The sequence below is a fragment of the Sander lucioperca genome, chromosome 3, assembly GCF_008315115.2.
Source record: "Sander lucioperca isolate FBNREF2018 chromosome 3, SLUC_FBN_1.2, whole genome shotgun sequence".
NCBI lineage: Eukaryota > Metazoa > Chordata > Actinopteri > Perciformes > Percidae > Sander > Sander lucioperca.
In genome coordinates, this window is record NC_050175.1 from 20,060,919 (window position 1) to 20,086,171 (window position 25,253).

The 25,253-nt window shown below is 38.3% G+C and overlaps 3 protein-coding genes across 15 annotated transcripts in view; 1 reads left to right on the forward strand and 2 right to left on the reverse strand.

Annotated features, from left to right (window-relative positions):
- The first annotated feature begins 1,565 nt into the window (after positions 1–1,565).
- pigb (phosphatidylinositol glycan anchor biosynthesis, class B) lies at positions 1,566–6,791 on the forward strand. Of its 5 annotated transcripts, none has more exons than XM_035999455.1 (13): positions 1,566–1,720; positions 1,807–1,950; positions 2,045–2,174; positions 2,920–3,037; positions 3,149–3,253; positions 3,379–3,509; positions 3,596–3,736; positions 3,824–3,875; positions 3,963–4,174; positions 5,312–5,376; positions 5,458–5,677; positions 6,309–6,486; positions 6,589–6,791. In XM_035999455.1, exons 2-13 carry the CDS (start codon positions 1,839–1,841, stop codon positions 6,700–6,702), a joined length of 1,578 nt encoding a protein of 525 aa, XP_035855348.1. In that variant the 5' UTR covers positions 1,566–1,720; positions 1,807–1,838; the 3' UTR covers positions 6,703–6,791. The 5 variants fall into 5 exon arrangements, with proteins under 5 accessions (XP_035855348.1, XP_031170043.1, XP_031170044.1 ...); XM_031314183.2 differs by having other exon boundaries at positions 1,574–1,743; positions 1,826–1,950; XM_031314184.2 differs by having other exon boundaries at positions 1,574–1,720; positions 1,826–1,950.
- Positions 6,668–16,393, reverse strand: ccpg1 (cell cycle progression 1). 8 transcript variants are annotated; one of them, XM_031314177.2, is made up of 11 exons: positions 16,114–16,393; positions 15,021–15,110; positions 14,307–14,424; positions 13,423–13,496; positions 13,138–13,324; positions 12,897–12,992; positions 11,570–11,899; positions 10,909–11,027; positions 10,029–10,145; positions 8,508–9,808; positions 6,668–7,599 (listed from the first exon to the last, which is right to left on the reverse strand). In XM_031314177.2, exons 2-11 carry the CDS (start codon positions 15,078–15,080, stop codon positions 7,419–7,421), a joined length of 2,583 nt encoding a protein of 860 aa, XP_031170037.1. In that variant the 5' UTR covers positions 15,081–15,110; positions 16,114–16,393; the 3' UTR covers positions 6,668–7,418. The 8 variants fall into 8 exon arrangements, with proteins under 8 accessions (XP_031170037.1, XP_031170033.1, XP_031170036.1 ...); XM_031314173.2 differs by having other exon boundaries at positions 10,029–10,154; positions 16,114–16,382; XM_031314176.2 differs by having other exon boundaries at positions 10,029–10,154; positions 12,897–12,989; positions 16,114–16,381.
- A 1,864-nt stretch (positions 16,394–18,257) lies between these two features.
- prtga (protogenin homolog a (Gallus gallus)) overlaps positions 18,258–25,253 on the reverse strand; it is a 33,214-nt gene continuing 26,218 nt past the window's right edge. The window contains exons 16-19 of one of the 2 annotated variants that reach the window (XM_031314142.2): positions 24,994–25,117; positions 24,744–24,876; positions 24,459–24,530; positions 18,258–22,389 (exon numbers count right to left, since the gene is read on the reverse strand). In XM_031314142.2, the coding sequence (XP_031170002.1) occupies positions 21,961–22,389; positions 24,459–24,530; positions 24,744–24,876; positions 24,994–25,117 (758 nt within the window). In that variant the 3' untranslated portion in view covers positions 18,258–21,960. Of the gene's footprint in view, positions 22,390–24,458; positions 24,573–24,743; positions 24,877–24,993; positions 25,118–25,253 lie in introns of both variants that reach the window. The other variant, XM_031314141.2, reaches the window with a different exon arrangement.

The window sequence follows — 25,253 nt, forward strand, 5'->3', positions numbered from 1 at the left end:
AAAAGTGATACTTTCCTTAAAATTTAAACTTTTGCCACTGAGAATTAGACATTTTGACGAGTCTTACTTTGGAAATCTCTGACCGGATATGCGGGCAGAGCATCTGCTAGCTTGACAGTTACCTAACCGTTTAGCTGAATTCAATTAAAAACATGAAAACTTAGCTGGTTTACAGGCAATTCTCTGTAACATTCATAACTCACCGAGGAAGCAGTTTATTCGAAGTGTCTGTAATCACCAAAACAGACAGACAGAAAAACACAGAGGTAAAATCCCAAGATACAACAAGGACACCAAGGAGTCTATGAGCAGCAGGCAAGCATTCTTCTTCTACTCTGAATTCTGACAGAGCAGCAGAAAGATGCCAAGTCCGCCACCTAGCGGAGTTTGACAAAGTGAGGTAGAGTCAAGCTGAGAGGTATGGAATGCCATTTTATTCAATATTAAATAAATTAATACATACATAAATTAATAAAAACATAAATACATGAATAAATTAGAGGTGCAACGATGAATCGATTAGTTGTCAACTATTAAATTAATCGCCAACTATTTTGATTAATCGTTTGAGTCATTTTTTTATTAAATAAAATAAGATTTCTCTGATTCCAGCTTGTTAAATGTGAATATCTTCTAGTTTCTTCTCTTCTTTGTGACAGTAAACTGAATATCTTTGAGTTTTGGACAAAACAAGACATTTGAGGACGTCCTCTTAGGCTTTGGGAAACACTGATCCACATATATCACCATGTTTTGACATTTTTATAGATCAAACAACTAATCGATTAATCGAGAAAATAATCGACAGATTAATCGACTATGAAAATAATCGTTAGTTACAGCCCTAGAATAAATAAATGTAAATATTGAACCACCAACTAGCGTTGACCTGACGGAGCAACACGACCACCAGTTTGCAGTGCTCTGTACCCAGCCCACAGTTACCTATTTTGGGGTAACTAGACCACCAACTACCGCTCAACTGACGGAGCACCACGACCGGCAGCTCGCGAAGCCTGAGCGACACTAGAGGTAAATGACACACCAGACTTGAGTACATCATTCAAGGATTTTCACTGTATGGAAAGTAACAACGGAAGGGGATGATAAAAAAATAAAATGTACTAATGGTTATTTAAAATGACTAACTTTGCAAAGTCAAGATTTTAAGATGGTAAGTCAAAAAAATGTACTTGCTTTCTTTCATTTTTTATCATTTATTAAGTCGTTTTGTATCCAAATTTTGACCTATCGTTACTATCTTAGTTTTCATTCAGTATCATTATTTTGATTTAGTAAGTCAAAACTCTGACCTTAGCATGCTGTGATGATTCTACTCTAAAAGTCATAATTCATTTATTCTCTCTCAAAAATAGTGATGAACTAATGTGAGTGAAGTGGTAGTTTTGGTATCTATAATTTTTTTTTTACCGTGAGTAGTTTAATTTTGTCCTTCTTAACATTTCCCTTCCCCTTTTTTTTTCGAACTGGGCATCCACACATTTGTAGTTTGTAGTGTAGAAGAACCTTTACTTTGAAGTCAGGAAACAACGTTCCACCGGAAGTAAGTATGAGTGCGGAAGCGCAGTTAAAACATGATCACGGTTCACTCCTCTCCTAACTGAAGTTCATTTGAAATAATCGTCGTTTAGTTAAAGATGTAAACGTTTAATAGTGTTGGTTAAATAAACGGAAGGATTGTGCAGCTTGTTCACCTTTAGTACGTGACCAACAACAGAAATATTACGTTAATTTTGTGTATTTAAACTTCACTGTGTCACAGGTGACTTAGCTACATCCTGACAGGTGTTCTGTGTTGTGATAGACAAAATGTCCACATGGAGAACATCCGATCACGTCTGAAATTTGGGAATAAAGTCGAAGCTGTGAAACTGAGGAAACGAAAATCCCAACTGTACTCGCAGGAAGATGAACGTCTTCTTAACGACGGTGGGTTAATGGAGACCAAACAACGGTGTGCTGTGATGATACAAAATAAGTTAGTAATGTCTCTAATATGAAGTGATTTATCTTAACTCCACAGGTAGGCTGAGAACCAGAGTTGCTGTGTTTTCTGTGGCATTCAGACTGATCAACTGCTTCCTGGTTCAGACCAGCTTCGTCCCTGATGAGTACTGGCAGTCTCTGGAGGTTTCCCATCGGATGGTCTTCAAATATCCTTTGACAACATGAACACCTGCAACTGTGTGACTCGGACTGCTGTGGATTATCATTGTGATTATTAGCAACAGTCAGTGTAGTAAACGCTGATAAGGAACATTTTCTTTTTGTGTTAAATTTGCTATTAATTTCTCGATATTATATACATTTCTGATAAATAATAGTCGACGGCAATAGAATGCTCAGATCCCAAAGTGATGTATCGAAATTGTGGACCAATCGATAAGTTCTAACGTTTTTTTCTCCTTTGTTCAATTGGTCTCAGACTGTAACCTTTAATCATTTCAGGTTCTCTTCACACCGTTTTCACTCTTTTATTTGTTTTTATTAAACCAGGTATGTCCCATTAGGTTTGAGAACCTCTCTTGCAAGGGAGACCTGGCCAAGACGAAAGCTGCAGACAATACAAAATCAAGCAACGGATAAAATAATACTAAAAATGACAACAATACTAAGAAGGCTAGAATAAGCTAAGAGAAAATGAACACAGGAGTCATTTACCATGTACTATGTATCTTTTGCAGTGAATTCCTAGTGGCTGGCTCTTTACTTTTCACATCACTACCGTATAGAAAGCATGATTTAGCAATGAAGAAAAATCAATTTCTACTTTGTTGGATCATTCACAAGAAATTGCATGTAAAGAAACACATCAGATTGGACACCTGCTATATGGAAGTACACCATGTTTTATTCTTATTCTATTATTTTATGCTGTTCCAACCTTAACAGTGTGACTTATGGGTATCTGACCTGGGAATGGAAGGCCGGAATAAGAGGATTCACCTATCCACTCTTCTTCGCATTCATATACAAGATATTATACTTCGTGAACTATGACTCAGTCGAACTCCTGGCAAGTTCACATATTTTCTATCCAGACAGCTTTTATATCGACATGTCTTTGACCAGTTATATTTCCTGTAGTCACTTTTTTACACTAATCCTGGTCTGGTTGGTTCTGCAGATATGGCTTCCACGAATAATTCAAGCACTCTTCGCTGCGTTTGCAGATGTCAAATTTTTCTTCCTCATCCGAAAGTTGGAAAGTCGTGACGTTGCACAATGGACGGTAAGGAGTTCACCCGTAATACTGTGTGATTAACTATCTGTTGAGATCTCCCAGAGGTTTCATGCTGTCTCAGTTCTCTAGTAACCTAAAATACACACTTGTCTTGCTCTTGTTTTGGTCTCTAGTTCTTCTGCCATATGTGCTCGTGGTTCTCGTGGTACTGCTGCACCAGGACTCTGACCAACAGCATGGAGACCACCATCACTTGTCTGGCTCTATTTTACTTCCCCCTCCCTGGATCCAAAACACACAGCAGGTCTTGGCTTATTACATCTTTCTCATTTTAAATTCATCTCTTCTCTGAAATAGATATTTACAGACACATTGTTGATGTTTTTTCAGCAAAATATATTTGACCCTGGTCGCCTTAGCTGTCATCGTTCGACCGACCGCCCTGATTGTCTGGTTTCCTTTGCTCATGTACCATTTCTGGCAGGAAGATAACAAACTGAGGCTCATCACTCATAACTTTATTCCTATAGGGTTGGTACTTTTAATCTCCCCTCAACTGAATATATATTTCTTTCTCAAGTCTTTATTGCATACTATTTTTTCCCCCCTCATTTCCAGAGCTTTGGCTGTTGTGATTTCAACAGTGATCGACTGTATATTTTATGAAAAGGTAAAACATAAAATCCATGTGATTCCTAGATTACAGTAACCGCTGCTTATAAAGTCAAATGTAACCGTTGCTCTCTCTGCTCCTCAGTGGACCATGGTGCAGTTCAACTTCCTGAAGTTTAACGTCTTCAACAGCGTGGCCGATTTCTACGGCTCTCATCCCTGGCACTGGTACTTCACTCAGGGGTTTGCCGTTGTGATCGGTCCGCATCTTCCGCTCTTTCTTCATGGGTGCAGCCTTGCCTTCAAAAGATACAAAATTCTGTTAGCGGCGGTCGTTTGGACAATCGTGGTCTACAGGTAAACTGTCCGGGTTCACATTGATGAGCCTGTATCTTTAAACTTTCTAAGAATTAGTGACATCGATTTAACCCACAGGTGTCCTTTTTCTTTCTTTCAAACGAAATCCTCAAATTTTCTCAGTGAGATTATTCGCAGATGCATATTTCATTTTTAGTTGGTTTTCTTTGTGTGAAATGTTTTCATATAATAACACTCTAATAAAAGGGATTTTGGGGGTGGCAGTAGCTCAGTCCGTAGGGACTTGGGTTGGGAACCAGAGGGTCGCTGGTTCAAGTCCCAGTACAGACCAAAGTACAGAGTGTGGGTTGGTAGCTGGAGAGATGCCAGTTCCTGCCATTCCTGGGCACTGTCAGGTGCTCTTGAGCAAGGCACCGTACCGTACCCCCCCAACCGCTCAGGGTGCTGGTCCAGCACTGGCAGCCCACTCACTCTGACATCTCTCCATTTGTGCTTGAATAGGTCCTAAGTATGTGTGTGTATTTCAGGCCTGTGTGTAGTGATTTCTAACAAACAGAGTGTAAATTGTAATTTCCCCACTGGGGATCAATAAACAGTATAAATTATTAAATTAAATTATTATTGTATAAATTAAATTAAGATTAGAGGTGGTAAGTGGTGTAACATCCTGTCAAAATGTCTTTCTGCAGAGGACAACCTACAAAAAAAGCAGCAGCAAAAAAGTACCTGATTCTGAATTACTTGTATTGCTTCAGATAACAAATCATAACACAAAAATGATGACAAATAATGTCATTCAAAAACATTTTTCAGAAGATGCTTCTTCTGTTTTTATTTTATGTTTATTGTTTACATCCATATTCACTTTATAGCAGTCTTCTTCTTAACTGCCTTTGCTGGAACATTGCTGTGGTTGTTGGCGCGTTGCTGCCTCCCCTCATCAGTTAAATAGTGGCAAATCATTGGCAGGACTGCATGTTGAGCGTGAAAAGAAACATAACCAGGAACCACTCATAAAAGTATTGCTCCATAGCGCTGCTAGTGGTCAAAAACTCCACATGGGCATCTTTTGAGACCAACATTTCCCTTTTATCAGTTTAATGAATACGGGTCCTGGTCAGTCATGATGTTTGTCTGCTCGGCAGAAACCTGACATGTTTGAATCCTTTCCTTCAGTTTGCTTCCTCACAAGGAGTTCAGATTCATCTATCCGGTGCTGCCTTTCTGTATGATCTTCTGTGGTAAGTTTTTGATTTCACATCTAACATGTCTTTGTAATAAGGAACAACCAGATGTGTGTTTTAATACTTCTTCTACTACAGGGATATCTTTGGCTAATTTGAAAGCGTGGCGACGAGCTGCTGCGTCCGTCCTGTTAGTGAGCAACCTGTTTGCAGCTCTGTACACCGGGCTGATCCACCAGCGAGGCACTCTGGACGTCATGAGCCACCTCCAGACACTATGTGACGTCGGCAGCGCCTCCACCCCTCCGCAGCCAGACGTCCTCTTCCTCATGCCCTGCCACTCAACGCCTTTTTACAGGTAACAAAGACAGGATTGGAAAGCTGCACACTCACAACTCTCATGCAATCTTTTTCTGTCAAATTCTTAAGATTGATGCTCTGGTTCTCAATTTTCAAAATAAAACTGTGGAAATGTGACTACAGCTTATTAAAGTAAATGGACATTTTCCATAGCTTAGAACTGAAACTAAATAAAATCAGGAAACTTGTATAAAATCTCTGCACTTGTTATGCTGGGACCTTGAGATGACATATTTATTCTCTACTGTACACTTATGTACATTACAAGCTTTTAGGGCTGGGTATAGTATAAAATACCTGGCAATACCTGATTTGTTTTACCTTTTTACAAAACCATTTATTTTTGCTAATTATGCCAAAATGCAGCAGTGTTTAGTGTTCTCTTTAATACAAGCAGCTTTGCCTACATACAAAATAAAATTAAGAATTTTATTTATTTATATCAGGAAATATCTGAGCAAAGTAAATAGTGCCAAGGTCCATCTCTGAATGTAGGGTTGTGTGGACTATAATAACTTGATACTGGCTGGCTGAACTTCCTACCTTGTGTTATACTTTGATTTTGCCAGCCGAAAAGTGGTTTTGGCAACATGCTACATGCAGCTGCTGACTGTATTCTCTCTTTGTAGCCACGTCCACTGCCCGATGAAGATGAGGTTTCTCGAGTGTCCTCCAGATCTCGGAGAGGAGGGTCACATCGATGAAGCAGACAGGTTCTACGACGACCCTCTTCACTGGCTCAGAACTTCATTTCCATACAAATCTTCTCTACCGACCCATCTGGTTTTGTTCAATATTTTGGAGAAGGTGAGATATTCACAAATGAAATTTATCTATGGATTTGTCAAAATGTATGTGTGGTATGTATATGTGTATTATATATACATATATATGCGTTTTTTGTTGTAGGAAATCTCCGTGTTTTTGCAAGGGAATCACTTTGTGAGGACAGCAGAGATATTTCATACTCATTTCCCCGAGGGAAGAGTTGGAGGAAGCATCTTTATTTATGAAAGGCACTGACAAACACTGGAACAACGGCAAGTTTTATTCCTTAATGACAATGTCACATGATATGGATTTGCTACTGAAATAAATATTTTAAACTCAAATGTGTTTTTTGAAATACCAATTGTCAGATGTGTCTCAATGTATAACATTTTTTTTTTTTCACAACTAAATTTGGTGACATTATTTTTCCAGTAATTATTTCCCCAACACATGTAAATAAAAACTGCCAGGTCCAGTTAATACAAGCTTGAGGTGGAATGTTAGAAATGCATCTTAATTCTAAAAACAAATGACAACCTGTCACACAAACATGTATTTGTAGCAGCACATTAAAACGACATGGCTATACACAGAAACATCCAAAATATGGCATGTCTATATTTTCCACTTTGTTTTTAAGTTTCCCAATCAACATTTCTCCGCTCAATAATTGTATGTAGATTTTGTGGTTGAAGAGAAGTATCAAATGTGTTTCATCAGGTCCATAATTAGCCAAAAATGAAGAGCGTTTTACCTTCACATTTGTAAAATGTTAAATCAACTCATACTTCTCACACACATCTTCCACTCAAACATAACAATAACTTCACTAAACACAAAACAGCTCAAGGATGTTCAGTAGCATTACAAATTAACATTGTGCAAACTTACAAAAAAACGAGACTTTGCATCTAAATACAACCCAAAATAGAATTTGCTGCTATAATATTAAATCCGTTGACATATTTTCAGTATTTGGGATCAAACGGCATCGGGCCCAGTTCTATTTTGACGTCAGCCATGTGCCCGTCTGCATTTCTTCCTGATCGGCTCCACTTGCGTTCACTGTGTGGTCGAGACCTGGCTCTCTGCTGCTTTCGCTGCTGGTGCTTCGCCTTCGAGTCTGTGTCGGGTCTTTCAAATGGCCCGCTGTGTGGTTCAAACACAAAAAAAAAACACACACATGGCCTGAATATTAGTGTGTTACACTCATAAATATGTTAAAGCTTCAGCATGATAATGAAAAAAACAAAACGGGGACCGTATTCGGAAAACAACCAAGTTTCCCCTAACTGAGTTATGAGAAGCATCTACAGTAGAAATAAGGGACATCTCAGTACTAACTTTAAAGAAGAGAAGAGGTTTTGTCTGAGAGAAGTTGGAGACAGTAAGACCTGCTCACAATCAGTCAGCTGTAGGTTGTGCACCTGCAGTATATATTGAACTTTTAAAATGTCTTTTTCACCCGCCATCAAAATAAGATTTTGATGGCGGGTGAAATAATAGGAATGGAATCTATCCTTTATGGCACTCCTGTGTGTTGATATATTAATATTTTATTTCCCATTTGCTGAAACAAACAGCCACCTGTCAACCAATCACATATTGGGTGAGCGTATTAACAAAACACAATGTCGTTCATAGTAATGCATCAGCCCCGCCACTTCCCTTCACTTAGGAGTTCTCTGTAATGCTTTATTTTATGGGGCGATTTCTTGCTATGTTTATTTCAAGTTATTTAGTACAAATCTTAGATACAATATACATTTCCTTGAAAGAAAAGCTCAATTTAAACAGTTTGCCCGTCACATTTTTGCATGTTCAGCTGAACACTGACTTTAAGGCCCTCGAGGTTAAGGCTAGCTAGAACTACAATTAATAAATTGGAATTGTACCAATTCAACACAGTCTCCGTTTTCCCTACATTAGTATCAGATTAAGACTTTCATTCCAGGAAAATTCTTGGAAATTATTAGGATGTTCCAACTCTTAGCTGGGAACGTTGAGCCTAATTTTGGTGGACGCCTACTTGTAAGAAAAGATACTTTGTGACTTACTTTGGGCCGTAGCTTTTTCTGTAAGCCTCTCCGAAGAAGTGCCGGAAGACAAAGTCATCAAGATCTCTGAACACGTCGTCATCGAGGCCGTGATACTCGTGCATGCCAGTCAGATAGTTTTCCACGCTGCTGACAAAGTCTGTGAACAGCATCTGGTCGTGGATGAACACTCCGTTGTGGAAGAAGTTGTTGACGAACATCTCCAGCTCTTTCCAGTGGTGGAAGTGGTCGACTTCTTGCTGCAGGTAGCTCTGCAGCAGCTGGTAAAATTCGTCTGCTCTGATTGGGTCCATGGCTTTGTTGAAGAGACTCATGGACTCCTGGTAGGCACAGTCGAAAATGCCGTAGCATCCATTCTTGTGGGCGTCTTGACCTCGATCTTGGTGAACTTTATCTCCTGATTTTCGAGTGTTGTGGTTGTTCTGGGACGAGTCATCATATTGGTGCTGGTGTCTGTGATGAGGCTTGTGGGGTCTGTGCTGCCACGACTCCTCTGTGTTCTTCTCATCCCGTCTTTTATCATAAAAGCCTCTGGCTTTGTTGAGGACGGTCGAAGCGGAATTCTTGAAGTGTCGGAAAGTTAATTTGACAGAATCTGAAAACTTCCTCAGGTTCTCCTTCACGGCTTCCTTTGCTTTCTTTATCTGCTCTTTGTGGTGATGGACAAACTCCTTGGTGGAGTTCTTCACAGCATCAAATGTCTCTCTCACTTTCCCTGCCATGCCCTCTTTTGTTATTTTCACTTTGGACTCTTTGTCTCCTTTAACTCTGTCTTCTTTGGTTTCCACGTACAGCCTCTCCCACAGGTCCGAGCGCTGCTGCGCGAAGCTCAGTCTCTCCTCTAGCTCCATCAGACGTGACTGGAGCTCTTCTGGTTCTGGACCAGCTTCCTTCCCAGCTCTGGGGATGTGACTTCTCAGCACATTTAACTTTCTCCTCAGCTCACCTGTAATCGTTCTCTCCTTGTCGAGCTTCTTCCTCAGTGTCTGCGCTTCAGCCATCATGTCTCCCCTTTGGCCGTGGAAGCTTCGGATCAACTGTTTCTCATTCTCCAGCTGGTCTTTCAGCCTCTGGTTTTCCAACAGCAGCGAGTCAGCACCAGCTCCCATCGCCTCCAGATCTCTAATCTTAGAGCGCAGGTTTCTCAGCTCCTCCTGTAAGGTGGAGAGGGACTTTTCTTCACGTTCTAGGGAGGTTTTCAGCAGCTGGTTCTCAGCTGTCAAACTCTGCTGCAGAGACACAATGTTATTCCTCTCCTCAGCCTTCTGTTTCAGCAACATTTCCAGGTCATCTCTCTGGGCCTTTACGGGAAAAGATGGAATAAAAGAGGACAAGTTATAGCTTTTAAAGTGGGGTTTACATGAGTAATGATGATTGAATTGAATGATTAATCATTCAGCATTTAAGCAGTCAAATAAAATGCAAAAAGACTTGTTTTGACTTGTAACTCATATAATTTCCTTATTACAACTTTTGCATTTTTAATATGTTACCAAAGCAGTACACAGACTTCCAAGTTACCTGAATCTGCGCCTGTTTGATGTTGAGCTCCTGGTTCTCTGTCTTTATCTTCTCAATTACTTCTGTGAGCAGCAAACTAACTGTTTGCTCATCCAGCTCATCCAGGTCATTGTCACCCCTTTGGACCTGAGTGAGAAAAGGAAGAAACAAGTTATGGTCCATTAAATTCGTTGTTATACGGGACATTTTGAAGGTGATCAGAATGTTCACTCAATATAAGAATCATCCGGCACCTGAATAGGTAAGTGAACAAAACAAAATTGAAATGTCTATTTTGTGGCAATGTTTTCTGATGTCTTAAAATCTGTCAAAATCACCTACACTTTGGCCTACTTGACTATGAGCTCCTGGTAATATGTTTGGTTTGTGTAATGCAATGAAACTAAAGAGCCCTGCAGTAAATACCAACTTACTTTGAGAGAAGAGCAGAAGTGCTTTAGTTCTTTATGTGTTGACTATATTTCAAGTATTTGTAGTGGACTATATTTTAAGTTATTTCTAAATATTTTGTCTACTTCTTTTACATTCAGTACATAGCAAGCAAGATATAATAATGACCTTACACTATGATGTAATCTAATACAACACTACAAACAGCAACCCTCAAGAATGACCAGAGTTGAACCAATTAAAAGTGACACATGAAAAATATTATTGATTTATGATCAGACTACTGCATTGCATTGGAATGTGCAGGGTTTCTTTTATTTGGATAAAAAAGCATTTAAGAATAAAATAAATACAAAAATAAGTATAATGCATGACCGAAGTTACAAAAGTCAAAAGCATGGTACAGAATAAGTTAAGGATTATTGTTATGTACATTGCTGCTACAAATGAGCTTATTATTGCTTGAGTTGTGACCTGTGTTGTCACTGACCTGGTTCGTAAAAGATTGTTCTCCAACATGTTGTTGAATCAGATCCCTCACAACATCAAATTTCCATAGATCGTCGTGGTAGCACCTGTATCCTGGTTGCAGCTGCTGCCGTGGTCCTGCTTTACACAAGCGGCTACTATTATCATCATTAGTCATATTTACATTATTATTACTGATACTGCAGTTATTATAATCTCTCTCTCGCTCTCTCTAATTTCATAATGCCAGTCTGTTCTGTACACAACTTTTTTTTGCCCGTTAAAGTATTTTTTTTTACCTTATCTGATGCAAGGGTCAAAAGACAGAGGGTGTTGTATGCTGTACAGATTGTAAAGCCCTCTGAGGCAAATTTGTGATTTGTGATATTGGGCTATAATAACATTGACTTAACTTGAACTAAAACCAGACTTAAATGCAGCAATTTGCCACCTTTTATGTGGATGTCCAATCAGTGTTGATGGTGAAGTTGTCTGAAGCTATAAATTCCTCAGTGCATGCTATATTGACTGAAAAGTTTGCAGCGACAAATTCTGTTCTTCCTGCATCCAGTGCCGTCATTTGGCGTGACAGTGACACAGTTGGAGGCAGGAAGAACTACAGCCTACTTCTGCGTTTACAAGAAGGTCAGTAAAATGTTCCAGTTCTGCAGGGAACTTCTCACCATAGAAGTGGCCGAAGCCCATACTGATGGCTACGACGAGGGCGATCAGGATACAGCTGTTGAGGATGCTGCTAGCCCGGCCTTGCATTCGGACATCCAGACTTCTAATTTCTGCCTCCTCCTCCTGCTGCTGCTGCGTCTGTTCTTTGACCTCCTCCTCCCCCTCTTCCTCACTCTGGCCGGACTCCAGCACCTCCTCCTCAGGCTCTGTGACGATGCTTGTGGTATTCTTCCTCAACCTTCGTCTTCGGACAACAGTGCTGGCGCTTCGACCTGCCTCATCCTCGCTGCTGCTTGAGTTTGTCAATGTAGGCTGCTGCACTGGGAAAACTACAGTAAAAATACACAAAGTTATGGCTACAGTGATTATATGGTGGAAAAAAAAAAGAGGTACACACAAAAATAACTCAGAAATCACGTGTAAGTGAGGTTAATCATGCGGGTAACAAATATTGCAGATTATGATTAGCTGATTCACAAATGCTGAACAATACTGTTGCAAATTCTTGATTCATTTTTGTGTTTGTGAAATGTTTTTGAACACATTCAGCACAGAACCCCCGTAACGTTGCAACTTGTTGTTTTTACACGTTGGTTTTTGTATGGATTAAACAAATAAGATATAATGTGTTAATTAATAAGCTTTAGAGTGCTGGTAGATTTTGTTACCTTTGGACAGAGCGAGACTAGCTGTTCTGGCCTCTTTTCAGTCTTTGTGCTAAACTAAGCTAACCTGCTGCTGGCTGTAGCTTCACACTAATGAGATTTATTCGGCTCTCTGCATGAAAGCGAGTAAGCGTACTTCCCAAAATGTCAAACCATCCGTTTAAGCAAAGAAACAAATGTTATAGTGCTCCTAAATTCCTTGCAATGGATTTTTTGAAACAAACGTGTTGCTGCTTGTTACCTCAGTTCATCAAAAAGGAAAATGCACACAGAAATTCACACCATAAATCTGCTCAGTCACACAGATATTAAACAAAGTCATAGCGTATGGCTGCATATTATTATCTGTTCACAATTCTTAGACTGACTGAATTCCACCATCATTTTAATATCACTACATTCATGATATGAACTGCACTTCTATTCTAAGGTAGCCAGACCTACTGTACAAAGACCCACACATGCACACCTGTGAAAAACTTTTTTTTCATATGTGGTTGAACATGCTTTTAATAAGTATAGCTGCCTAACATCATTAAAGAGCGTGTGTTCTTGTAAGAAACTGATCAGAATCAGGTTCAGGATCAGGATTAGTTCTGTGCGTTGCTGACAAGCTTAGCATCATACAGTATTAGATTCACTCAAGTTTCAATCAGGCCACCTGGGAAAGAGCGGCCTCCAGTGAGCTGACTTCTCAGACTGTAGCCTAAGTTCATGAGACTTTGTGGAAGTTTCCAGTGACTCAACATCAAACCTGCTTTGGCAAGGTAGAAAACAGGCAGAAGAGAAAAGTTTGTGTTGATGTGTCTAATTTCTCTATGTTGACTCTTTGGCTGTTGGTGTAAATTAAAACCATCAGGACAGTTCAGTGTGTCGGTGTGTGTGTGGTGCTGCAGCCCTACCAGCCTCTGCAGCAGTGAAGGCGTACTGGCTACTGCAGGACGTTCCGAGGTAAAACTCCTTGTTTGTTGCCACCTCTTCTTCCGCATCAGCATGCTCGTCCTCCTTTAAGTCTCCAAGAGTCACAATGTCCGAGTGATCGCTGGAGGACAACACAGTCGCATGCTGTTTCCCTGGGGTGTCTCCGGCCTGGACAAGATACAATATATTGAAGATTGAAGGCAAGAGGGAACAGCATCTGGATTATTTAAAGAACACCCTTCAGGTAATGTTTATAGTGTTCTCACCTCTGAAGCACACAGTGTCTCATCTATGGTTTGTTCTTCCAGAGTTTCATCAAGTGACTCTGCAACACACTGAGCTGAAAATATAATAAATACAAATTAAAATAAATGTGTGAATTATGGTTAATGAACTGCATTTATATAGCGCTTTTCTAGTCTTAGCGACCACTCTTATGGATTCATCTGTTGATTACTTTCTTGATTAATTGTTTGGTCTATAAAATGTAAGTAATACAAAATGCCAATCGCAAAGTCGAAGTTGACATATTCAAACAACAGATGAAAGAAACAGAAAAAGATGTCAGTTTAATGTCATACAACATTAATCAGCAAATAATTAGATTTGAGAAACTGAAAACAATCAGTTTTGGGCATTTATACTTAAAAAATATCTGACTTAAGTTAATTAATAACATGATAGTTGCCGATAGATTTTCTGTCAATTAACTGATCACTGAATTGATTAGTTGTTTCAGCTCTAATCATAATTAATATTTCCTTTTAAAATAAATAATTTTCAAAGGATAAACAGCTCAACAAAAACACAACAAAACAAGGTACAAGATGTAAAAAGAGTGCACATCATAAAAAACGGATAATTTAAAAAGTTGATTAAATTAGAGAGAAGAATTTGGCTACGGTGTGACTTTTAGATGTCTTACAAAGTCGATGTTGCGAACTGGCATTCATATGGGATTTGGTAATTCTCACTTTTATTAATGCCTTATATTCCTGTATGTGCATAAACACTCAATGTACCAAAATAAAACCATTTTTATTCTTATACTGTCATACTAACATAATTAACAGTTAATATTACTGATACATCTGCTATTGTTAAACTCAGGTCGAAAAAAAAACCCAATAATACTGTATGAGGACTTTACAGTTAGATGCTGAAGCCTGTTTATCCCGCAGCTCTGCTTCCTCCAATGAAGGGTGCTCTAACAGCTCAGCTCCATATTCCACTGCAGCCTCCAATCCCAACGTCTCGATATCTGAGCCCTGTAAAAACAATATTCATTAAAACTGGGCATGATGGAAGAAATAGCCAGTGTATATGTGTAGTACTGAGTTACTGGCTATTTTATTCAGTTTTTAATTGCACAACCACAGCTTTTTTTTATGTGCAAAAACACTATTTGACCACTAATGCCCCAGGTTGGATTTCAGTAATAAAAAGAGTTTTTTTGCATACAAGTTGCTGCAGTTCATTCTAGGGGGATGCTGATTGTCTCCTTTTATGGGATTTTATTTTGTTATGTGGTAATGTTTATTGCCAGTTTGTGCTGTAACATCAGTGTATGTCTTAAATATTTGATTACAATCTAATATAAAACTATACAAAAGTTGTCTCAACAATTCAATGAATGAGTTGGGAAGAAATTGTTCAACAATTTTGCTGAAAGTTGTGATTAACTTGTATGTTTGAGATAATCAACTGAGATTCTCTTGATCCTGTGATTTGGTAATTGTATCTTAATTTTCCTTCACAGACATTATTCATAATACACGTCTCTCCTTGCTGCCACCTTAAAATGTCAAAAAAAATACAACTAAGAAATAGCTGGGATTAGGAACTAAATAAAAAAGATTTATACCTCATTACTGATAATGGTCCAGCCACAGGACGACTCTGCATCACTTGACGTCTCTGACATTTCTGTCAGTTGTCAGCAATATGCAGGGATCTAGAGGAGATAAGTAGGTCAAACACTGGAGACAGCATGTTGTGTGGAAAAAGATAAAGTAGATCACTGTGTGGCAAGGTGAATATAGTGTGATGAATCTTCAGTTTTAAACAGAAACAAAACGATCTTATAGTAAATAATCAAGATATGAAATACAATAATAAGCCTGAAAGTGTGCTATACAAATACACCTTTGCGTTTCTTGGGGTGTACTAGATGGTCATATATGTTAAGTGCTATAAAGGCATTAAAAAGCAGGAACCTGATACAAGCATATGCTACTAATTTACTGTATTGATTTGATTAAAAAAAATAAATAAAAAAAAATGGGTTAAACCTGCATGTTATTTGTGTGGTGTCACACTAACAACAAATAATGAAACTAAACATCTAATTCTGAATCAGGTGTACACCAGTAGACTGCTGGTGTAGCTATCTGATTAAGCAGATAAGGTAGACTGCAACTGTTTAACTTTGTGTACTGGAAAGTACCCCTCACTGGAGACAACTTTTGGTTTGTTTTGAATGCAAATGTGCCACAGATGTATATAGATACTGTAGTTACATTAACTATGAGTCACACCTGGTTGTTTTAGAAATAAATAACAATAATAATAATAATAATAATAATAATAAATTAAATAGCTACATGTGTATGAAACAAACAAACAGATGTAAAAAGCGACCTCCATCGGTGGCAGACAACAGTAGCAGCTTACAATGATGCCATATGCGGCCTGACAATAAAAACAGCCTGAACAACAGAGATAACAACGGTTGACGCTGCAAGTGTTAACTGTAGCTAACATTAGCTTCGCCTGTAACATTAAATACTGACATTTAACAGTTGGCTCGCAGCTAGCTAGTTAACTTAACAGGCTAGTTATTAACGTCGCCTCTCTGAGCATCATCGGAACACTTAGTGCCGTATTGAAAACGTTATCTTAAGCAGCCTTTTAACATTACTAACTTTTTAAAAACAAGGAAAAATGACTTAACTTACTTGTGTTTTGTGCTCAACGACGAAGCAGCTGTTTACAGTGAGCTCCAGAGTTGTATATGCCCCAGCCCAGGTTAACCGTTAACATCACTGTAAAGCCGAATGTAGACGGGGAATGTAGTTTTTTAGTGTTGTAGCTGGACACGCAGCGCAAAACCGTCACCGAACTTTTGGAACTACATTTCCCATAGGTCAGCGCGGTGGCCAAACAGGCTCAGCGAGGGTGGAAACAAATCTTGCGGCTCCGAAAAAAACATAAACAAGGAAGCGTGACAAAGCAGATCGCCAACAGAATTAATCATCACGAAAAGAGAACAAAACGAACTCATGAATGTGTTTTGTACTGTGTTGTAGCGTTAGCATACGTTTAAAAGAAGTTTGTCACTGTAAAGTTAAACTGCCCATCAGAAAGCACGTGCTCGTCGTTGTTATGGGCTGTTGGCGCGTGTGGTCGGGCTCTTATCCATAGGCTCTTATCCAACAACAGAATGTCTGGTTGACGAATAAAAAGTTATGTTATGCTCACTGGTAGGTTGAGTTTCACAGTTAAGTAACGTTAAGTATAAATACTGCTGGTACTATGACTTATTATATGACGCTATTGTGCAACATGTGGAGAGACTTCATCAAAACCGACACATCATGGTTTCATTATCATTTAATTTGACGCAATAACACTGCAAAAATACTGACATAACACCACATACACACAACAGACGTACGAATGTTCTTATTATATATATTGTGTTTAAATGTATGCATGGCTTTCTGTCACTACAGAATGAGGAAGCTTAATGGAATCAACCCATCAAAATTATTGTAAGATAACTTTATTGTTGATTAGTAATCCTATGATCTGCTGTTAACATGTAATACCAGTAGAGGTCACTGTTGACTAGGTAAAGGCGTGTGTGTACGTGTGGGCCATTAATAAAGGGACATTCATTTTAGAGCAATTAAAACAGTAAAGTGATAAATAGCCTACTACATATATTGCATATATATTGTATCATCAGCACTAATGTGACACCATCTGTTGTGAATAAAGTCCAGTGTAGCAAAGCCAGCTAAGACTTGTATCAGCATGCTTATGGGGTATTTGCATACTTTGCATACAAATTTACTGTCTAAATTTATAAATTAGCAATAATTTCATTAGTTTCTAAGTATCACTTCCATTACATCTTCCAATTTTGTGTAATGAGTACATAGACGGAGTAGTTGTAGTTTTGAATTATTGTAAAAGTATAATGCAGTTTTATATTAAAGTGGTATAGTTATTCAGATTCTTTTAGTAAAAGTTGCAGTATCACCCAGTAAAAATACTCCATTGCAAGTCCTGCATTATAAATGTTATCTAACAGTACAAAACATTATATTATATTATATTAATATATTATTAGCAGAAAAATGTAAAAAGGCGCATAATGCTGAACAGACCATTAAATGTAGAAAGAGGAAGTATTTCCCTGTAAACTGAAGTAGAAACAGTGTTGGAACAAAGTACATTTACTCAAGTGCTGTTAACTTAAGTACAAATTTGAGGTACTTGTTACATACAAAACATATGAAGAGCTTATACAATATTATGCTCTGTTATAAAATATAACACCCAACAGTATATGCAAGTCAAGCTGAAACGATTAATCAATTAGTCAATTGACATAAATGAGTTATCAACTATCTTGATAGTAAAGTAATTTGTCATGCAAAATGCCAAACATTGTGATGTTTGGACTTGATTGGACAAATTATTGTGAATGTGTCACTTTGGGCTCTGGGTAATTATGACAGGTATTTCTCAAATTAATTAATTAATTGAGAAAATAAGAGCTGATTAATCCAGAATGAAAATAATCAGTTGCAACCATATACAAAAAAAGTGAAATATTAGCTCCACCTCAACCAACTTTGAGATTGATGGCTAACAAACATAATGCTGTATTATTCTAATCATGCCTCTCAAATTAATGTACAAATACACATGTATATTTTCGAATTGGTCTCCTGTCTGAAAGGCCACTCAAGAAGTTAATGGAACAAGATGGATTGTGGATAAATGATTAAACATTAGACTCTTTGCAGTCCCACAAAGCTAAAGCAATGAAAAGAATATGACAGCATGTTCAGTAAAAACTGTAGACAAGTTGCAATTTTTAGACTTTTATTTAAATTGAGAATCAGACTTATACATAATTAACCGCTGTCTAAAATCTCCTAACTAAACATTTTTTGGCAAAAACCTAATTGCAAGTGATTTTTCTGACAAAGACAAACTGACAAAGTACAACAAAACATTAACAGAAAATATCAGAAAACATAATAATTACAAAACGGTACATTCATTTTCAAGAGTTGAAACCTGCTTTCTCTTTAAGGAGGAGCAGCTGTGGGTTCCCCTGAGTTTGACTGTAAATGACCCGCAGCGCTCCACCTCACATTATATAAACACAACATTTCTGCAAAAAGGGAAAACAAGACTGTGTTTTATCCTTTAAATTCACATGCTCGGACAGGTACATAATTCCAACATAATACCATTCATGAGACGGGTTATTTGTTTAATAATCTTGACCTAAATCTTACAGACATTAATGACCCAAATAAATTGCATCTGCACCTTTCACAAGAATATAAAAAAATAAAAACCTGAGGTAGCACTTATGTACCTGTATGACTTACAAAAGGCCCAATTCAGAACATGTATGACTCCAGCAGTTATGTGTGTGTGTACTTATCGTGACTTGAAAACAAACAGCTGCAGTTTTTTGCGAAACAGGAGGTCAGTATCTTAGCTCTTTCAGATTATGGATTGAGCCCTTAAAGCTCTAATAATACAGGATATATGAATACATTATGGTTCAAGTTCAAATGGAAATGTATATCCTTCTTTTACTTTCCAAAAGCATGATCAACATGACTACAAAAAAATCAATTTTATGTTGAAAGACAACAGATAAAGAAAGAGGAAAACTTGATTTTGGGAAATGAATGATGAATAAGAAACAGTTGTCATCCTGCTTTCTCGCAGTATGACACAAACAGTTATAAAATGAGTATGAGAACACTGAAAATGACATTTCACACAAAGATAGGATGCTTTTAAACGGATCTCTGTCAATATGCCAATATGCAACGGTGACCTTTAAAAATATCTTTGGTTTACATTGTTTGCTTTTCAAAAGAAAGTTAAACTGATTGTGTCACTTTTCATCCCGAAGAATTTCCCATGATTGAATCCTCTGCAGAATCCTCTGATTAAAAATACAGAAATGTGAAAAACATTTGTGCACCCACTGACCTTTCTACTCTTTGTTATAATTGAAATTAAAATAATTTGAGATCTTCAAATTATCAATATAAAGGCATTAGATTTAAATACTCCACATATATTTCTTGTTAAAAAAGTACTCTACATATGTCCTATTTGAGGAAATCTCTCAAATACAAACTTTTAAATTCTTTTGTAAATTAATTTTCACTCAGGTGAAAAGTCAATGGGTGCACATTTCTACATGACTGCACTGTTGCAACACAGACACTACTCAATATAATATACTGTATTTAATCATTTTCACCTACAATGTACAGACATCTGTTTGCAACAGTTTTCGAGTAACTCTGCGACAGGATATTTTGGTTTGTGTGCATAAAATTGATTATTAATTGTCACTCCATCATCATTAAGTGCCTGTGTATCCTGCTGGCACTTCCTCAGAGTTTTAACCCGCAACTCTCTTCACTCATTTTGTCGCAGGTCAAGGCCACTAATGTGCAAGGCTTTGTTTGAGGAGCTCAACTGAGCTCAAAGGCTGCGTTTTCATCTTTGGTCTAACGTGTTTCGATTATTTCACATTTTTCCGCAACCTTATGCCAGAGATTAGTTGAGAGACTAAAATAAACTCAAGTAGCAAACAACTCTTTGGGCAATAGCGCCAGTCACCGCTGCACATTGGCCGATAATACATAACTACTTGACAGACAAGTGCTAATCTTTATCTACTCTACAGCAAAACAAAAAAATATATATATACACTTGGAACAAAGGCAACTACAATGTGTACTCAGTAGTACATTATCTTCTAACAAAAATGTAGTTTTGTGTTCATTCAATTCTTCACTTTCATCTCTGATTAAACCCTTTCATTGCTTTTACTACAATCATTCTTCACGTGTTGCATCCTCACGTGGAGCTTCTCCCTCAGAAAGATTAGGCTTTGGTTTCCGCATCTGAGGGATGCTTTCCCACATTAGGCCAATTATAAAGCTTTTCTGTACCGACACGCCACTGCAAGCACTTCTGGTGTGAATCTTTACACGAATAAAAAGGAAGAAGTCAATAAACAAAAGAGTCTGTGAGGAGAGGAGAAACTACAGAGGGGGTTTCCATCTGTGGGGGAGGGCAGCACAAACATCTGAGCTACTGGCACATAATGGAGATACATTCGTTGCATATTCTATTAGGCAATTACACACTACAATAGTTTAGTACTGAGAAGATACCCTGTCAGTTTAGCATGTAACACTACATGACTTTTCAAATGTACTAAACTTTGTTCCCTGAGTGTAGGAAAACAAGACAATAAAATAAATTCTTAATCGAGGTAGTATAAAACATGAATAGCAAGGGCAGCTGCACACTGACATACAAAACAAAAGCAGACATTCATTATCTTTTCATTCCATTACTCAATAATGGACACAATGAACAAAAAATACTATTTATAGTGGCTCAGTACCTCAACAACATCCGAGGAGATAAATAAACTGTATGTGTGTTTTCCATCCTTCAGTCCGCACAACAGGTAGAGCGAGAGGAGAGAGCTGCAGCGCCCTTACCATCCAGTAAAATTAGGACAAAGTAAGAGAAAAAGACAAAATGGGATGACAATCAGAAGAAAAGTCATCAGGAAGTATCAAATGCAATGGAACTGAAGCAGCCCATCACATAACATAGGTATAAGTAGTTATTAAATATACAATGGAAGTTTACCGGAGGTAAACCGAGGTAGATAGTCAGTGAATAGGACTCACGCTTCCCTTTCGCTCCAGTGATAAACTCTCTTAAATAATGTCAGAAATGTCACTTTTGGTCACATTTTCGACAATCTTTTAAAACATTCATGGTGGGTGAGATTTTTTTTTTTTTTAAACATACACACACATAACGAGAAAATAAAAAAGACATTCACTGAATGAAAAAGAAAAGTAAAAGAACTCAAATGACCCCTCCCTGCCAACATTTTATACTGTAAAAGGCATTTGTCGGCTTTCTGTTCATTGTGTTTAAAACAGGATAAAGGTTAAAAAAAGGCCTCTCTCCTTGTTTCCTTTCTCCTCTCTCTAATACTTACATTCAGGCCTGCGGTACACTTGCAACGGAAAATAACTGCAGGAGGTTTATGTTGATGAATTTTAGTGAGTTGACTTGCTGAGTCATAGTAAAGAGCTTTTTAAAATAGTTTACTAAATCTGCATTTCCCCCTCCTCTGTCATGCTTTGTTGTTTTCTGATTGTTCTGAGTGTCATCATTGTTTCCTGTTTCTGTTGGTGGCAGCTACATAGATAAACAAAGACGTAGATAAACATAGATAAACTAACATGAGTTTGACATTTTGGGAAATATGCTGAAGTAGAGTACACGAGAGTTGGCTGAGAAGATTGATAGCACTCTCAGAAAGAGTGGTATCGATCTTCTCATCTAACTCTCCACCAGAAGTAAGTGTAAATAAGCAAAAAAAATATGAAGCTGCAGTGAGTACACAGCTGTTTTTCTACTTCAGTGCAGTTTTTTGCAAGTGTACCATTGCCTTCACACACACACACACACACACACACACACACACAGTTTCACACACACTTGGGCACACACACTTGGAGAGAAAGTGTAGACTTGGAACTGCTCTGCGCATCATGATGACAGCAGCCGTTCTCGATGGGCTCCATTAACTTCAGGTCAATCTGACTTTCCTCCATCAGCTGGACTGACTGTTCAGGGGGACCGCTGCAGTCCGAGCCTCCGCTGTCCTCTGCTGTCAGAGAAGGAGGGCGGCTGCTGGTACCCGAAGACAGGTTGGTCATCTCTGTCTCGTCGTGAGAATAACGACCCGAATCACCGGTGGCATGGCTGCCCTCGCTGTTGGAGGAGCCCTCCGAGTCACCGGGACGCCAGAGCAGGGCCTGCAGAGTGGTGGGCTGGTCTGGAGACATCGACAGCTCCTCTTCATAGGTCAACACCGTGGTACCAGGCTGATAGGAGACGGTGCCTTGTCTCATATTCTACAGCACAGAGAAAATGGTTCGTTGGTGTAGTTGCAGATTATGGAGGAAATATTTATTCATAATTCAAATTTAAAGTCCAAAGAGAAATTGAAAGTCCAAAGAGAAAACGAAGCGAGATCAAATTAAAAATATTATCATTTTTTTAAATTTTCTATTTGGCTTTTCCATTTGGATTTAATATTTGGCTTTTTAATTTCCATTTAACATTGGCTTTTCATTTGGACTTGACACGTCAAAGTAAATGAGGAGGCGTGGCCCAAAGGCTGGTGGGAGGGTCTGAAACCCTCTTATTTCACATGATAGAAACTGATGATGTAGGCTAAACACAAACCACATTTCATGCAACAACAGTGAAGTTTTCATGTAGTTACTATAATTGGGCCCGTGTTAGTGAGGACTAGATTAGGACTGTATTTAAAGCTGATTCTGGTTTCCAATTTCGCCCCAGGTGTATAAACACGGACGGAGACAACTTCTCTCTTTTGATGTTTTATTTAATTAAGCAACAGTACAAACATGGGTGTGGGTAGCTCTGCTAAAAAAAAAATGAAAAATGGGTCATTTTAAACCTTGTTAATTTAACAAGGTTTAAAATGACCCATTTTTCAAATTTGGATATCGTTTCAAAATTGGAAATCAAATGAACGAAAAAGTACACGGGCTGTACAAAAGGCCGTCAATCAGGAGTGATTGTTGTGAGTACGTGTCGGAGAATAGCGCGGACACGCACCTCACACTGCGCGCACCACCCGGAAAAAAAAGTGAGAGAAAGAAAAAGGAGAGGTTGCAGTTCGGACGATGACTACCCGGTTGAGATTGTGTGTGTGCGTCCTCGAGATCTGACCACACACAAACAAACGTAGCAGAGCTACCCACACCCATGTTTGTACTGTTGCTTAATTAAATAAAACATCAAAAGAGAGAAGTTGTCTCCGTCCGTGTTTTAAACAGACACACCTGGGGCGAAGTTGGAAACCAGAATCAGCTTTAAATACAGTCCTAATCTAGTCCTCACTAACACGGGCCCAATTATAGTAACTACATGAAAACTTCACTGTTGTTGCATGAAATGTGGTTTGTGTTTAGCCTACATCATCAGTTTCTATCACATGAAATAAGAGGATAAGCCAGCCTGGTGGCCAAGCTGCAGACAGATGCTCCTCAACAGTGTGCTCCCCAGCAGTCAGCTCCCCCTGCTGTTCATAAGGTGCCTCTGCACCCCTTTCGTTTCAGACCCTCCCACCAGCCTTTGGGCCACGCCTCCTCATTTACATTGACATGTGTCAAGTCCAAATGAAAAGTCAATGTTAAATGGAAATTGAAAAGCCAAATATTAAATCCAAATGGAAAAGCCAAATGGAAAATTAAAAAAAATTATATTTTTAATTTGATCTTGCTTCGTTTTCTCTTTGGACTTTCAATTTGAATTATGAATACATATTTCCTCCATAGTAGATAGCTGCAACCTATCTTGATGTCACAAGTGAACCCGCAGGAAAATATCTTATTCTGCCTTTGCATGCTATCATCCGAATTACAAATATGAGCCTCATAAATCTTTTTGATACAGTTTTCCAGTCTTTAAGGCAGTTCCTAAAAAAAAAAACTATTTATATTAATAACTCACAAACCAGTTTCCTTTTCTGTCTCTCATATAGTAACTTTTAGAAACGATAAAAAAAAACTTCTATATGATCCTGACATCGTTCATAATTCTCACGTACACTGGATTCATAATTACTATAAAAGGAGCACCTGAGAATACACTTTAAATATCAAAATTCACTCACAAGTTTAAGGCCTTCTTTGTCTGAGCTGACTAAGTAGTGTTTATTTCAACCTCCAACACACACCATCAATCAAATAGGTCTGTTTAGGTCTGTTGAGGTTTGGGTCTGCAATTTTTTATTTATTTTAAAAGCCAGATTTATATGCAGCCTGAGGCTCAACTCAACACAAGAAAGTCACTTGTAATTTACAAACACTGGTAAGCAATGAATTGTGGAGAGTTTTTCCAAGTTGCTGATGACAATTTAACAAGCAGGACTCCTCACTCTTAATCTTACCTGCACTGCTTTACTGTCCTTTTTCACATTACTGCTGAAGGAAAACCATTTCTCTTTCTTCTCAGTGCTGGGCTGAACAGGGCCGAGAGAATTGATAATGAGATTTGTTCCACCCTACGAGTGTAAAGTAAAAAAAAAAAAAAATATATATATATATATATATATATATTTTAAAATATGAAAAGGTATGAGCCATATCCAGTACTGTACTGTAAAATGAATATGATAAAAGTGATAATCTTGCAACTACATGTTATGTGAATAAATAAAAAACTTGTTAAGGACCTTGGCATCAATGAAATGGTTTTCACTCATCATTGGCACGCTCCCATCAGCGTTCTCAGCTTGTCCGTGAGAGCCCAGATGACCTGCAGATGTGTTCACTCCTTCTCTGAGTGTTTTAACTGCTGAAAATTTCCTGTAGGCAAACAAACATGACGTCACTACAGACAGAGGATACTCAGGGAAACTGGGCTTCTGCTGTTAAACAATATTTACTGGCTATTGTTTCTAAGTGTTCAGACATACTAAGTACCTGTTTTTGCCTCTGCAGATGATGATGAAAGCGCAGATGATGATGCAGATGAGAGCGATGCAGACTCCCACAGTGATCCCTGTCATTGACTTTTGGTCCAGGTGGTAGAAGCCATCAGAAAAGGCTGTGAAGGGTCAAGGGAGCATTCTCAGATTATCAATCTTTTTTTTAAGATTATTTTTTGTGCATTTTAGGCCTTTATTTTATTGGACAGTTGAAGACATGAAAGGGGAGACAGAGGAGGAATGACATGCAGCAAA

What these genes read in the sequence shown, in the direction of transcription:
- pigb (XM_035999455.1), top strand. Translation starts at nt 1,839, where the DNA reads ATGGAGAACATCCGATCACGTCTGAAATTTGGGAATAAAGTCGAAGCT. An exon ending in GGATCCAAAACACACAGCAG is followed by an intron (nt 3,510 to 3,595) that starts GTCTTGGCTTAT and finishes ATGTTTTTTCAG; the next exon opens with CAAAATATATTTGACCCTGG. An exon ending in TGTTCAATATTTTGGAGAAG is followed by an intron (nt 6,487 to 6,588) that starts GTGAGATATTCA and finishes TTTTTGTTGTAG; the next exon opens with GAAATCTCCGTGTTTTTGCA.
- ccpg1 (XM_031314173.2), bottom strand. Translation starts at nt 15,080, where the DNA reads ATGTCAGAGACGTCAAGTGATGCAGAGTCGTCCTGTGGCTGGACCATT. An exon ending in CTTCACTGCTGCAGAGGCTG is followed by an intron (nt 12,993 to 13,137) that starts GTAGGGCTGCAG and finishes ACCTTGCCAAAG; the next exon opens with CAGGTTTGATGTTGAGTCAC. An exon ending in AGAAAAAGCTACGGCCCAAA is followed by an intron (nt 7,600 to 8,507) that starts GTAAGTCACAAA and finishes TGAACCACACAG; the next exon opens with CGGGCCATTTGAAAGACCCG.